Raw genomic sequence first — 14,000 nt, 5'->3', positions numbered from 1 at the left:
AGCACAAGAAAGGTGACCATAAGTAACCCAAGAGAAGGAGAACAACCCTTAACTACAATCTAACTCCAAACTCACAGCCTAACTCCAAAAGACAAACTCCCCCCCAAAAAAATAGACTGAAACCAACCATACACACCCATCATCCCTAAACAACCTTAAGAAAATAGCAAAAACACAAAACATCTTAGTTCCAGACCCCAATGCTTTACATAATTACTATGCTTCTTCAAAGGTTAGTGCAAGAACCTCATTACGTCTCCCAAAGACTTTTTTGCATTTCTTCACCTTTTTGTTAGGCCCAACCCAAGCCCAATAAAACTCCCTTCAACCCAGCAAAAACTTTAGAAACTTGAATATCTAAATGCTTTTATGCCTTCTAAACGTCATACTGCATTAGGAATTTCTTCAAATCCTCCACATCTTTAGAACTGGCATTAATCTTTTACAACTCTACAACTGTTTTGTTCTCAAATGTTTTAAATTCAACCCCCTTGCTACTTTCTTTCGCAAACCTAACAAATCCAATTGATCTTCTATCTTGGACCTCTTCACTCCTAAGCTAAAGCTATCCGCCTCCTCAACCAAATTATCCTTTTTCCCAGCGCTTCTCCTCCAGCTCTCTAAACGCCCTCCTTGCAAAGAGCATTTCAAGGCTCTTTCATGGAATGATTCATTCTTGGCTAGGAAATCAAAGAGCATTTCAAGGCATTCCTATGGAGTTTTTTTCTTGTAAAAGAAACCCTGTAGGTTGGTACATAGTCACTTAGGGGGTTTGCTTTTTTGTATATGCTTAGTGCACAGTCCTATAGTGTGCATGGATTGTCTTTGCTTGTGTTCTGCTCATTTATTGATATTCTATACTTTATCTTCAGAAGAAAATATATATTCATCATATATGTACATGGAACAAAAGAAAAAATAAATAAAAGACAACCATAACCATAAGAAAAAAGAGGACAATAAATAGTTTCGTTTAGAGCACCCAAATTGCTTAATGTTAAAAATCATAAAATAATGTAAAGATGCAACTCAGCCATTACCTGTTACATAAATTGTTTTGTACTTTCAGTGGGGGAAAACCCCTCATGAATCATCTTATACACCCATTCTCTACCTTCCATTATCCTACCATGTTTGAAGAAACCATGTGCTAATATGTCATAAGTCCATCGGTTTGGTTTATATCCTCTGTTGCACATCCTATCAAACAACTTCTCAGCAAAGTCCATTGTTTCACTCATGCATAGTTTTCTCAACAACATATTGTATGTGAAGACGTCAAGTGGAAAGAACTGTTGAATCATTTCATCCAAATTTTCAATATGTTGATTCCCTCTGATTTGAGCAGAAAATATACCAACCAACTCACCAAGTGTCAACCTTCCATATGAAGATTCCTCTCCATACAGATTTCCTGACCGGGACCAAGCATCAAAAAGTTCCCGGCTATTCAAGGAATGAAACAAAAGCACATTGATGATAAAGGAAGAAGGATAACGACCAACTTTCTCTAAGTCACAAATAATCTTTGCCACCGAATCATAGTCCTTATTTGAGCAGAAGGACTTTACAAGTTCCTCGTAACATTCGAGACTTGGCACCAATCCCTTGTCCTTCATATCTCTCACAAACTCTAGTGCCAGATCTGGCTTCCTTGCTTTGCAAAGACCAACTATCATGGTATTGTACAATTTTCTCTCTATCTTCCTTGTCTTGCACAAATCACGAAAGAAGCTCAGGGCATCAGATATACGTTCACTCTTCAGATAACTCTGCAGCAACAGTATGTAGGAACTCAAATTGGGCACCAGCCCATTTCTTGTCATTGTCTCAAATACTTTTCTCGCCAGCTCAGGTTTCTTAGCATGCCCAGCCCCATCAATGAAAAAGTTGTAATCACGACAGTCGGGTTCATGGCGAGACAACTGCACCTCCAGCAATTTCATAAACTGGATTTCTGAATTGTCCATATCTAACAGACAACGGATGACAGCTCTATATAAGTTCCGTTTTGGGGTATGCCCATTTTCTTGCATTTCAATCAAAACCCTGGAAGCCATGTCCCCCCTAGTTGATTTGACAAAACCACGTATCATGTTAATATAAGTTTTCTCCCTATATGAAACTTTATTTGGTCTATTAAGATCCCCATGTATGAGGTAAGCATCTTCTACCCTTCTAGCCTTGCAAAGAGCTGTGATATATTTATCATATACAGCATCACTTAGCATGATATTCCACTTCAGGGATGCATTAACCACCTCCTCCAGCTTATCCAACTTCCCCTCCCTCGATAAAGCATCCGCAAGAACGGAAAAGGTTTTTCTACCAGGGCAGTAACCATGATCAATGGAATTCTTTAAGACCTGATATGCCTCCTCAAAACTTCCATCCCCACAAAGAGTATTAATGAGATAGTTGTAAGCCATACTATTAAGGGAGAGACCAAATTCTGACCTTGACTTATAAAATTCAAGTGCCACATCCACCATTCCAGCTTTACAGAAGAAACACAGAGCTGCATTCATGGTGACTTTATCAGGAAACAACTTCCTCTCTTGCATCTCCATCAACAAATCAAAGACATCCTGGAGCCTGTTTTGCATCAGAAGCTTGCAGATCAAAAAATTATATCGGAATACACCAGGCACATATCCTTCTAATAACCTTTTACTCTGCATAAATTCAATAGCTCCATCCACTTTTCCAGCTTTAACAAGATCCCTAATCCAGACACTATAAATGGCATCCATGTTGACTTCACTGAACTCCTGAAACTCCTTCATCAATTGACCCGCCTCCTCGAACTTATTCTTCTCACATAGAGCATTCACAAGAGCAACTACTGCATGTTCACTTAATTTCCTTCTATTACTCTTCAACCCATGGAGGAAATCCCAGGCCTCCTGTAACCGGTTCTGCTTACAAAAACTCTTGATTTCCATAGAAGATGTTACCTCGCTATCAAAACCCCTCATTCTGATCTGCTTCAAAATTACCTCAACCACGTCAAAACAATTCTCCTCTATCAACGCATTGAGAAGTACGTGGTAGGAAAAAGAATCTAAATCAAGCCCCTGAAACCGCATTTTTGCGAACAGTTTGAGCGCAACATCTGGCTTCCCAGCAATCGCATATCCCATGATAACAGTATCATGGAATCTGACCTTGTGCATATACCTCTGTTTGGTATATGTATCTAGAAAATCTAACATGAATGACATCAGTTTCTTTTTACATAAAATTTTAAAGATAGCATTGAACGATGCACGGGTGTGATAGTACCCTGGTTGCCGCCCAGCCCAGTCGAAGAACTTCAAACACAATAACACATCTTCCCCATGATCCAAAACTTTCAAAACGAATGGTTCTGTGAGGCGCAGCCCCAATCGAGAGAGCGCCAATGAGGCCAAGGCATCATCTTGAGAAGACAATATCTTGAAAATCTGTCTGATCAAAGGATCTTGTCCGAATTTGAACCATTCCTTGAAGGATAAGGCAACGTCCCTTGTTGGCAAATTTCCAGGTCCTTGGGGCGTTGGTGTCAAAGGAAATAACGTATTTAGAGAAGAAAAAGAGCACACAATAATCCTTTTGTTGAATATCTCGGAAGTAAAAGACCCGAATCTTAAGCATTTATGTATCAGCATCTTTTCGCAGAAACCCTATCATTTAAGCTCGGCTTTCATGGCATCCTAGCCCTGGCATCCGAAACGTTAGAGGATTAAGTGGTCTGAAAACAGCAGAGATTGGGAGAGAGAAAGAGAGAGAAACGAAGGGCAGACCGGCAGAGGAACGAAGACACTTCGACTTCACCTGAGTTCGGGCCCGCGGCACGACGAACTCTGACCAAGACGGCAAGTCCGCACGGCAACACCTGAGGACCAGACGAGACGAAGGGTTTGCAAATCTTAAAACTACCACCATGGTTTTTAAAACCGACCCAGAGATCGAACCGGTCAGGGTCCGGATAGCGGGTCGAACGGCCCGACCGTTCGAACCGAACAGTCGGCCCGTTCTGACAAAAATAAAAAAAAATTAAAAAAATGAAAATCGATCAAAACGGTTCAAACGCTTCGAACAGCTAACCACCTGATCAGCGGCTTGCTGACCAAAATCAACAATTTTTATGGAAAATTCTCCCGTCTACTATCCGGTCTGGTTTTGAAAAGCATGACTACCACGCAGGCTCCAAGGATTTTGCTCGGCGCCCCGGTGGTTTACAATCAAACTTATTTATACCCTCCCACCATGTTCATTGACGATTTAAGCGAAAGGGCAGTTTTGCCCTTTATTAAGACATGAAGAAACAGTCCCCTTCTCCCGTAAACAAACCCTACCACACCCTCTTCAACTAGAGTCCCTTCCTCATCCTTGCCCTATAACCAAAATCCCCTACTCCACCCTGGCCCATTCCCTAATGGCTCGGCAGCCCGGCAGGTTTAGAGTGAGGCACCTCCTCTAGAGATAGGGAATTTCTAAATTTCCCTGTCCCAAAAATACTATTTATTTGGGTAATTATTTTTTAAGAAAGACTTATCTGGGTAAGTGCATTTACCCATGTTCTTTTATTTCCCATATAAATAAATCAATGACCATTTTAATCATAAAATTCAATTATTAAAAGGGCATTTTTGTCTAATTCAAGTGTTGAAAACTTCCCCCCAAGTGGAAAAGTTATTTACTCATTTAGGATATGGGTATTGATGTAGCGCGATCCGGTCACTCCTAATTGACACTCACGTGGCTCCTAGAGGGTACCTGAGATGAGGAGGAAGAAGAATCCCAGGGGAATTTACCCAGTGGGGACACTCCGATGCTTAAGTTAGTACTATGAAGGACAAGCAAGAAGGAGACAAAGGCGAAGAGTGCAGATAGCGCGTTCTCACTATACTTGAGAGATTAGAGGTTTCTATAACTCGTTTCTCTTCTGCCCTGAGGGCTTTTATAGGGACACTCACATCAGGTTGGAAATAACCGCCACTGGGCTCCTGCCACAGCCGTTACCTGCCTGTGCTGCGCAGGTGGCCGTTGTGGCATACGTCTCACCCGAGTGAGTGACAAGTTTCCAAAGTGGCAAGCACGCCTTTGCCTGCTGAGAGACGTGGACACAAACTGCCGAAAGGACTGGGATTGCGCCATCAGTAAGGGATATGGCGCAGTCTGATCGGTACAGTCTGTTAGTCAAAAGTTTCCTGGAGAGCGCTCGCGCGGTTCATTCGCGAGCTATTTTGTAGCGAGCTTGGAACACTCCAGGATTACCCTTAGTGGAATTGGTCCTCGAAATGACTTGTCTGTTTGGGAGCTCGGACGAGCTAATAACTTTGGCTCGCGAGCTAAGGTTGCCTCGAAGTATCTCTTCAAAGGTAGCTCGGGGAGCCTAGGGTTCGCGTCACGGCAAAATCCTTTAGCGAGCTGCTTTGCAGGCCCGTCACTTGGTCGTACCAGGTTACAATGCTGAGCTGTCGCTCATGCTGATTCAGTGTCTGTGTGTCATCGTTTCATAGGTGGAGTCAAATCGCCCTCCATCAATTGCCCCCCACTCCTTGGGCTAAGAGCACTGCCTTAGCGCAGGGAGTTTGTGAAGCGCGATGGACTGATTTGACCGAAATTCAAACTTGATTGACTGCCCACATTAATGCATTTGCAGGAATCAAGAGATTTTCTGACTTTCCTGACTTTTTGAGTTCCAAAAATTAGCTGAAGTGGCTTTTACCTCCGAACGTCGTGCGGCCGCAGCTACCTTAATTATGGAAGACATGCTACCAATCACCTTCGATTTTTAGAAGGCGTGCGGTCAGGGCACCTACGGACCATTGGATCTACTTTGATCCGGACCGTCAATTTGAAAGGGTGGAGACTATAAATAGGGGGGCCTCTCGGACCTCATTTTCTCCCACGCCATCTTGCTGTCTTCGGATTCTGAGAGCGCACACTTCATCTAGTCTACCTGAATTCCTCAGTTTGCTTCGTTCCGTCTCTTCTAGTGAGTCCCAATCGTTGTCAGCCATGTCTGGGTACTCATACCACACTTACCACTAGGGCGATAGCCAGGATAACGTTGCTCCCTCGAGCTCGGGGGGAGCCTGGGAGCAGATCTCGGAGGCTCGAGAGGCCTCCGGTGATGTAGCATCTACTTCTAGGGAGAGGGAGCCCGAAACTTTCAGCCCTTCCTCCATGACAGCGGAGAGACTCAAGTCTCTAATCTGCTACTTTTGCCCCTTGGGGACCTGGTCTACAGCCTCCCTACTGTCAACATCCCTTGGAAGCATGGTCCTAATGACATTGTAATCTTCCAGGAACAACTCAAGGCTGGCTTGCGCCTCCCCCTACATCCCTTGATAGAAAAGGTGTTAAATCACTTTAACGTCACCATTGACCAGCTTCATCCCAGCGTCATTCGAAACATGGTTGGGACTATATCTTTGTGTTACGAGTACTGTCTTCCTCTAGACCTCGATATTTTTGTCTCTATCCTCTGTATAAAAAATGTTGCTCCTAGGGTTCCTCTGGAGAGGTGCTTTTACTACCTCTCTCCCCGTCCTGGCTATAAGCTCTTGTACGAGCTACCGAATAAGATTCCCGCTTGGAAGCGGGATTACTTTGTGGTTCATAACCCTGAGGGGTGGCCCTTCCCAACTGCTTGGAGGGGCACCATACAGGACCCCAGGGCCGAACTGGACCCCGAAACTCGAAAAACGATGTTGTCTTGGGCATCGATAGGCTTCCTTTGCGCGGACTACTTAGCCGAGGAGAAGCTCGTATAGGCCGGCTTGAGCCCGGGTAGGTTGTCTTTTAGTCACATGGTTTCTGTAACGATGTCATACTCATTCGCATGCATATATTTCATTCTTGTTGGACTAACACTGATGCTCTTCTTGACAGCCATTATGTCTTGTATCGATTCGCGCCACCTTCTCTCGGGCAATCAAAGGAGCCACGCAAAGAGGACACGCCCCGACCAGACTCCCCCCTCAAGAGGTGTTGAGTTCGGGTCTGCCGAGCCAGTTTTGTCCTCCCCTCCGCCCGAGATTCTGGCACCCCCTCCCGAAGGAACTAGTAGGGTTAACTTCGGAGGGGATGAGCTCCCTCATCACGGGGAGTGTCTCGGTAACCCCCTCCAGCCACACCCTTAACCCCGGTTTCTAGTGGAGAAGAGGGAAGGGGTGAATGATTACCTCGTGGCTCGCCGGAGGAGCCGGAAGGCGATCACTAACGATAAGGTCGCTCAGTGGGGGAATATGGAGCTCGGGGACCTCGCCGCGCTTGCCTCTGCTCACTACATGGTGGTAAGTGACCTCTTTCCCTTTTCCTCTCTTGTTTTGCTCCTCTCCGCTATCCTCTGATCTTCTCTTCTGTCAGCAGGTGAATTCCGCCATCCATGCCATGGCTCTCTAGACATGCGTCCATCGTGTCGATACCCTCGACTAGCGGTCTGCTAACAAGAAGATCCAGGGCGAGCTCGACTGAATCCGAGGCGAGCTCCATCACACTCGCAAGGGGAGCGAGTCTCAGAAACTGCTCGTCCACGACCAGGAAGCTCAAATCGCCTGGCTTTCTGAAGAGAGCACGCATTACAGGGAAGAATTGTCGAGGATGGCGGCAGAGAGAGAGAGCTCCTCAAGCAGCAGGTGCGGGACTTAGAGTCCACTCTTCTAAATCGGACTCAAAACTTCGATCAGATGGTGGAGGTTGAACGAGAGAAAGCGGTCTGTGATTTCAAAGACTTCTAGGAATTCCACGACCTCCAGGTGGAGTATGGTTCGGGTTTGTACCGCTTTCGGAAGAAGTTCTCCAGACTCAACCTTGATGGCATTACTATGAAGGGTCTGTCTCCTGAGATGGCAGACCAAGCGGAGGAAGAGGAGCCTGACTCCCTAGAGGATGAGGAGGTGGATCCCTGATGCGGTGTTTCTCTGGACTTCTGGTGGCTTCTAGGTGCCGTAAACCTGGTCTTTCACAAGTCTTTGGTTGGGCGGTTGTGTCCTGTGATAGTCAGACTTTCCCGAGCTGTTTAGCTCGGTTATCGCATCGTTATTTTTCTTCTCTCTTTTTTTTTTGAAGTGACAATGAAAGTTCTCCCTTTTTTTCTTCCAAGTATGATATGCTCGCTTTAACTTCGCTAAGGCGATCTCAACACCCAAACTATTAGAGCCACGTACCCGAAGTATAACTCTTCGATAATTGTTGCCTTGAACTGTTCCTCAAACCATTTAAGACATCTTTATGGTGCACGACAAAGCAATTACCACGTGTGCCCAAACTATATGCTCGTTGGTTATTCTCTAGTTCGATCATCGTGCTAGAACAAGCTATGCTTGGCGGGGTTTAAGCCCGAGCTGCTTACACTCCTCACTTGAAGTCCGCCCATGTCATGAAGACAACTAGGTCTGATTACGCTGAGATCGTGTTAGCCCAACATTTTGGCCCTTAGGCTCTGGGAGTGATTTATAGTTTACTTTTGAAGTTCGTCTGTGCCTCAAAGGCGACCGGGTCTTATTGCGTCGAGATCGTGTTAGCTCGGCATTTTGGCCCTTAGGCTTTGGGAGTGGCTCGTGGCCTACTTAGTTGTTACAGATAGTATTGTCTTAAGTTGACAATATTCCATGCCCGAGGTACTTGTTTCCCTTCAAGAGTCTCGAGCTCATACGTTCCTTCTCGAGTACTCGTCTCACTCGGTAAGGTCCTTCCCAGTTAGACCCAAGCTTGCCAGCACCGGGCTCAGGTACCATAACCTTTCGAAGAACCAGGTCACCGATGCAGAGGTTCCGGTTCTTGATCCTGGCGTTATAGTACCGAGCTACTCTCTGTTGGTAGGCTACAGTCCTGATATACGCGAGGTCCCTTACTTCGTCGAGTAGATCGACGTTGGTACGGAGCTCCTCTTCATTCGTCTGATCACTGTATGCTTCTAGTCACAGCTTAGGCTCCTCGATCTCTGCAGGGATCACTGCTTCGGTGCCATAGGTGAGATTGAAGGGTGTTTCTCCCATGGCAGTCTTCCCTGTGGTCCGGTAAGCCTATAGGACGCTAGGTAACTCATCTGCCCACAACCCTTTAGCCCGATCCAGCCGTGCTTTCAGTCTGTGGAGGATGGCTCTGTTTGTGACTTCTGCCTAACCGTTTGCTTGAGGGTGCGCGATTGAAGTAAACCAGTCTTGAAATTTGATGTCCTCGAATTGCTTGCCGTTGTCAAAAATCAATACCCGAGGTAATGCGAAGCAGCACACGATGTTCTTCCAAAAGAAGTTTTGGACATTCCGAGTTGTGATTGTTATAAGGGTTCAACTTCCACCCACTTGGTGAAGTAGTCCACTACTACTACTAAGAACTTCCTCCCGCCCGTTGCTGGCGGGAATGGCCCGAGTAGATCGATCCCCCACTGTGCAAAGGGCCATGGGCTGGTGAGGTACTTGAGATCGGCGGTAGGTTGATAGTGAATATTGGCATGCTTCTGGCATTTGTCACATTTTTTAACAAGCTCAATAGTGTATGCCTTCATTGTTGGCCAATAATACCCCTATCGAAGTGCCTTCTGGGCAAGGGCCCTGCCTCCCAAGTGTCCGTCGCACAATCCCTCATGAGTGTCGCGGAGTACGAGCTCATCTTCGGTAGGTCGCAAACAACACAGATAAGGGAGTGTGTAATATCTCAGGTATAGTCGTTCGCCTATCATGACATATTTGGCTGCCTGGCGCTGCACCCTTCTGGATGCATTGCGATCTACAATCCAGCTCTACTCTGCTTGAACGATGGAAGCAACCTCCTCTGCCCCCCCGAGAATGCTAGGCCGAGGCAAGTCCTCTATGTACATGGTTCTCATGGTGATGTCGCTAGCGCTGGCTAATCTGGACAGGGCATCAACCTCAGTGTTCTCCGACCTTGGGATTTGCCTGACAAAGTGTGACTAGAAGTTGAGCAGGGCCTCTCTGACTTTGGCTAAGTAAGCTGTCATGGTTGGCTCGTGAGCTTCGTACTTGCCAGTGACCTGGTTGACCACGAGCTGGGAGTTACTGCAGATAATGATGTGCTTTGCTTTTACTTCCCTGGCTGGGGCCAGTCCAGCTATCAATGCCTCATACTCCGCTTCATTGTTAGACGCCGCGAACTCGAACCATAGCACGTACTCCAGTTTCGTGCCACTTGGGCCGTGCAAAACTATTCCGACTCCGCTGCCCTGTTGGTTTGAGGGGCCATCTATGTGAAGGATCCAGGGTTCCTCATCCCAACTCGAGGTTGGCCGAACTAGGAGAGATGCCACATTGGCTACTACCTCACGAGGTTCGGACTCGACTGGCCTGGGAGCTTCAAATTCTCTTGAGCTGGGAGCCTTGTGCTCAACTGGTCTGAGGGCTTCGGAACTGAATGTGCATTCGGCTATGAAATCTGCTAAGGCTTGGGCCTTGATGGCAGTTCGCGAATTGTACTGGAGGCCGTACTCGCTGAGCTCAATGGCCCACTTCGTCAATCGACCAAAGACCTCGGGCTTAAGTAAGACTTGCCTCAGAGGCTTGTTGTTGAGCTCAACGGCCCACTTTAGGTCACTTCTCTGCAACTGAAGTTGGTCGAACGCAGCTTTAAAGAGGATGTCGGCCGAACTGCCTGAGTCGACAAGTACGCGTCTGACCTCAAAGTCGTTGATCCTCAACTTTATCTCAAGTGCATCATTGTGGAGGTAGTGAACCCCTCGTGCGTCATCTTCTGTGAAGAAAATTGGCTCTTCTGTCCTCAGCCACTTTGAAGGGTTCTGCTCTTCTCAGGCGGCCTCACGAACTGACGTTCGAGTCGCTGCCGAAGTACAACCCGCAATGATCGAGCCTCCCACTATCATGTGGATGGTCCCCCGAACCGGCCTCTCTTCCGGAGGTTGCCTCTGTGGCTGTTCGGCCGGCCTGCTGCTGGACTCGGGAGCATCCTTACCGTGCCCCCCTTGCCGACCTGCTTTGTTATTACTATTACTATTATTATGTACAAAATTTCTTAAATACCTGCGACGGATGAGCTCCTCAATCTCGTCATGGAGGTTTTACAATTTCCAGTACTATGATCGTGATCTCTATGAAAATTGTAGTACAGATTCTTGTTTCTTTCATTGGGATTCCCTTTCAAATGAGGTGGCCACTTCATGTACGGGGCGTCCTTGATAACCATCAAGATTTTGGTCCACTGCGCGTTTAGTGGGGTGTAATCAGTTCGGTCCGCCGGGGGAGCTTGAAACGACTGACCCGGCTTGGCCCCCTGACCAACAACATTTTTCTTTCGGCTGTCCCCTTGACTGGAAGACTCCCCTTCCCTTTTCCTCTTTTTGGGCGTGCCCTCGCCCTTCTGGTTGATCTCTTCCTCAGTGGCTATAAACCTGTCCGCGAGCTTATGAAATTCGGTTATGGTCATTGGTTGGTTGACGACCATGTGCCACTTGAACTCCTTATGTGTCACGCCTTTCTTGGCTGCTGCAAGGCGCACGGCGGGGTTCAAGCACGGTATCTGCATACAAGCATCGTTGAACCGCTTGATGCCCGGATGGACTCTCCCTCTCTTTACACTATGCTGAGGAGGCTCTCTTTAGTTCGTGGATACCGTTTACTGGTAACGAAGTGGGACGTGAAGGCTTGTGTGAACTGCGCCCAACTTCTTATCGACTCAGGTTCTAGGTTCCGGTAGCACGTACAAGCTGCTCCCCTAAAAGTGGTGGAGAAGGCCACGCACATGCACGACTCGCTGGCCCTTGCCAGGTGCATCTGTGATTGGAAGGCATCTACAAGATCATTTGGGTCGAACGACCCGTCGTACTTGTCAAGAGGGGGGAGCTTAAAGTCTTTAGGCATTGGGACTGCTAGGAGCCCGGGAGATAGGGGGATTGAACTGAAATGATGGGGGTCTTGGCTTCACCCAAACTTACTTCTTCTTTGCCTCTGAACTCGGACAGGTCGTGGGTGGCAGATCGGCGAGCTTGACGGCGTCGTCTCTGCTTCTTGGCGGGATCGACATTCATGCTGCTCACTTCTGTATTGTTAGGAACGGTGTGTGCAGGAAGCAACTCAGGCCGCTGGGGATGGTTACGGACAGAGGGCTCCCGCTTGGAGCCTGCGGCTAGGATCTTGAACTAGTTCTCTAAGAACGGGGCATCGGGCTTGGAGGGCTGAGACGAAGTGAGCTTGGTGAGCTGGGGCCCTTCTGACCTGACCTCCCGTGGTGAGGCCGGCGTGGCCGGCCTTTCCTGCCTACTGCGGGAGGAGGCCTGGTTCCTTGGAGGGTTCTAGGGGCCTTTCCTTGGCGGAAAAGATGCTCCTCTTGACGATGGGACCTAGCCTGCTGTGAGGCTGGGTGCCGAGGAGGGAGTTGCGATTGTTGAAGCTGAGGTTGTGGTAGCTGGGGGAAACTGCTGCTAATACTAGTACTGAGAGACCTGGTGCAGCACGTGTTGTTGATAGATCTGAAACTACTGCATTTGAGCCTGCATGGCCCGCATGCACTGCACCAAATCTTCCAGCTGGTTTGTGCTAACCGCTGGGGGCACAACCGAGGGATCAGTGAAGGTTGCTCCGACTTTGGTAGGGAGTGGAGCAACGACGGGTGCCCCTGCAAGAGGCACGTTCAAACTAGGGATCCCATCCATTGAAAGGGGGATGGTGAATTGTCCGATATAGACAGTAGGGAGCTGGGGCTGTTCCGTGGAGTTATTCATCTCCATGCTTCGATTAATGTTGCTAAGGGAAGCCATGAGCGTTGAGTTTTTTGGAGAGTAAGAAGATGTGAAAGTTTAGAGAAAGGCTTTTTGAAGCGTTTCCCATAGACGACGTCAAATGATGTAGCGTGATCCGGTCACTCCTAACTAGCACTCACGTGGCTCCTAGAGGGTACCTGAGATGAGGAAGAAGAAGAATCCCCGGGGAGTTTACCCGGTGGGGACACTCCGATGCTTAAGTTAGTACTATAAAGGAGAAGCAAGAAGGAGACAAAGGCTAAGAGTGCAGATAGCGCATTCTCACTATACTTGAGAGATTAGAAGTTTTTGTAACCCGTTTCTCTTCTGCCCTGAGGGATTTTATAGGGACACTCACATCAGGTCGGGCACAACCGCCACTGGGCTCCTGCCACAGCTGTTACGTGCCTGGGCTGCGTAGGTGGCCGTGTGGCGTATGTCTCGCCCGGGTGAGTGGCATGTATCCAAAGTGGCAGGCACACCTTTGCCTGCTGAGAGACGTGGACATAGACTGCTGAAAGGACTGGGACTGCGCCATCAGTAAGGGATATGGCACAATCTGACCAGTATGGTCTGTTAGTTAGAAGCTTCCTGGAGAGCGCTTGTGTGGTTCATTCATGAGCTATTTTGTAGCGAGCTTGGAACACTCCAATATTACCCTTAGTGGAATTGGTCCTCGGAATGACTTGTCTGTTTGGGAGCTCGGACAAGTTAATAACTTTGGCTCGTGAGCTAAGGTTGCCTCGGAGTATCTCTTCAAAGGTAGCTCGGGGAGCCTGGGTTCGCGTCATGGCAAAATCCTTTCGCGAGCTACAACATAGCGAGCTGCTTTGCAGGCCCGTCACTTGGTCGTACCAGGTTACAATGCTGAGCTGTCGCTCGTGCTGATTCAGTGTCCATGTGTCACCGTTTCATAGGTGGGGTCAAATTGCCCTCCATCAGGTATCAAACTTTCCCTTTCCCTGATCCCCACATAAATCTGAAAAAAGAACATGGGTTTCTTAGTCAATGGGAATCAAAATCCCATTGACCAACTTTCCCCCCTCTCAAAATAAAAAACAAGAATGCCCCCTAAGATTCTTTAGGAAACATCAAATATGGTGTTTTTATTATAAATGGCAACACCCAATCTAATGCCTATATTTTTTAAGTGTAAGTTGTTATTTGATGCAATATGATAAGACCATTTTTCAAAAATTTTTATTAATCGGTCTAAAACTTTACAAGTAGAAGTAGCAATGGTACCAAACACAACCTAACATTTCAACTTCTGGCCTTTGAGGATTCTAGATTATAA

The 14,000-nt window shown here is 47.4% G+C and overlaps 1 protein-coding gene across 1 annotated transcript; it reads right to left on the bottom strand.

The window, feature by feature from the left end:
- Positions 1–1,041: 1,041 nt before the first annotated feature.
- LOC148871489 (Pentatricopeptide repeat (PPR) superfamily protein) lies at positions 1,042–3,906 on the bottom strand. The gene is made up of 2 exons (XM_088973822.1): positions 3,786–3,906; positions 1,042–3,701 (listed from the first exon to the last, which is right to left on the bottom strand). The coding sequence occupies exon 2, from the start codon at positions 3,648–3,650 to the stop codon at positions 1,044–1,046; it is 2,607 nt and encodes an 868-aa protein (XP_088829948.1). The 5' UTR covers positions 3,651–3,701; positions 3,786–3,906; the 3' UTR covers positions 1,042–1,043.
- Between the last annotated feature and the right edge of the window lie 10,094 nt (positions 3,907–14,000).

The sequence above is a fragment of the Nelumbo lutea genome, chromosome 2 (assembly GCF_056320005.1).
Source record: "Nelumbo lutea isolate HS-2025 chromosome 2, American lotus-T2T, whole genome shotgun sequence".
In the NCBI taxonomy this organism is placed as follows: domain Eukaryota; kingdom Viridiplantae; phylum Streptophyta; class Magnoliopsida; order Proteales; family Nelumbonaceae; genus Nelumbo; species Nelumbo lutea.
Note: the sequence above shows the minus strand (reverse complement) of the source record. Positions and strands in the feature narration are given on the sequence as shown.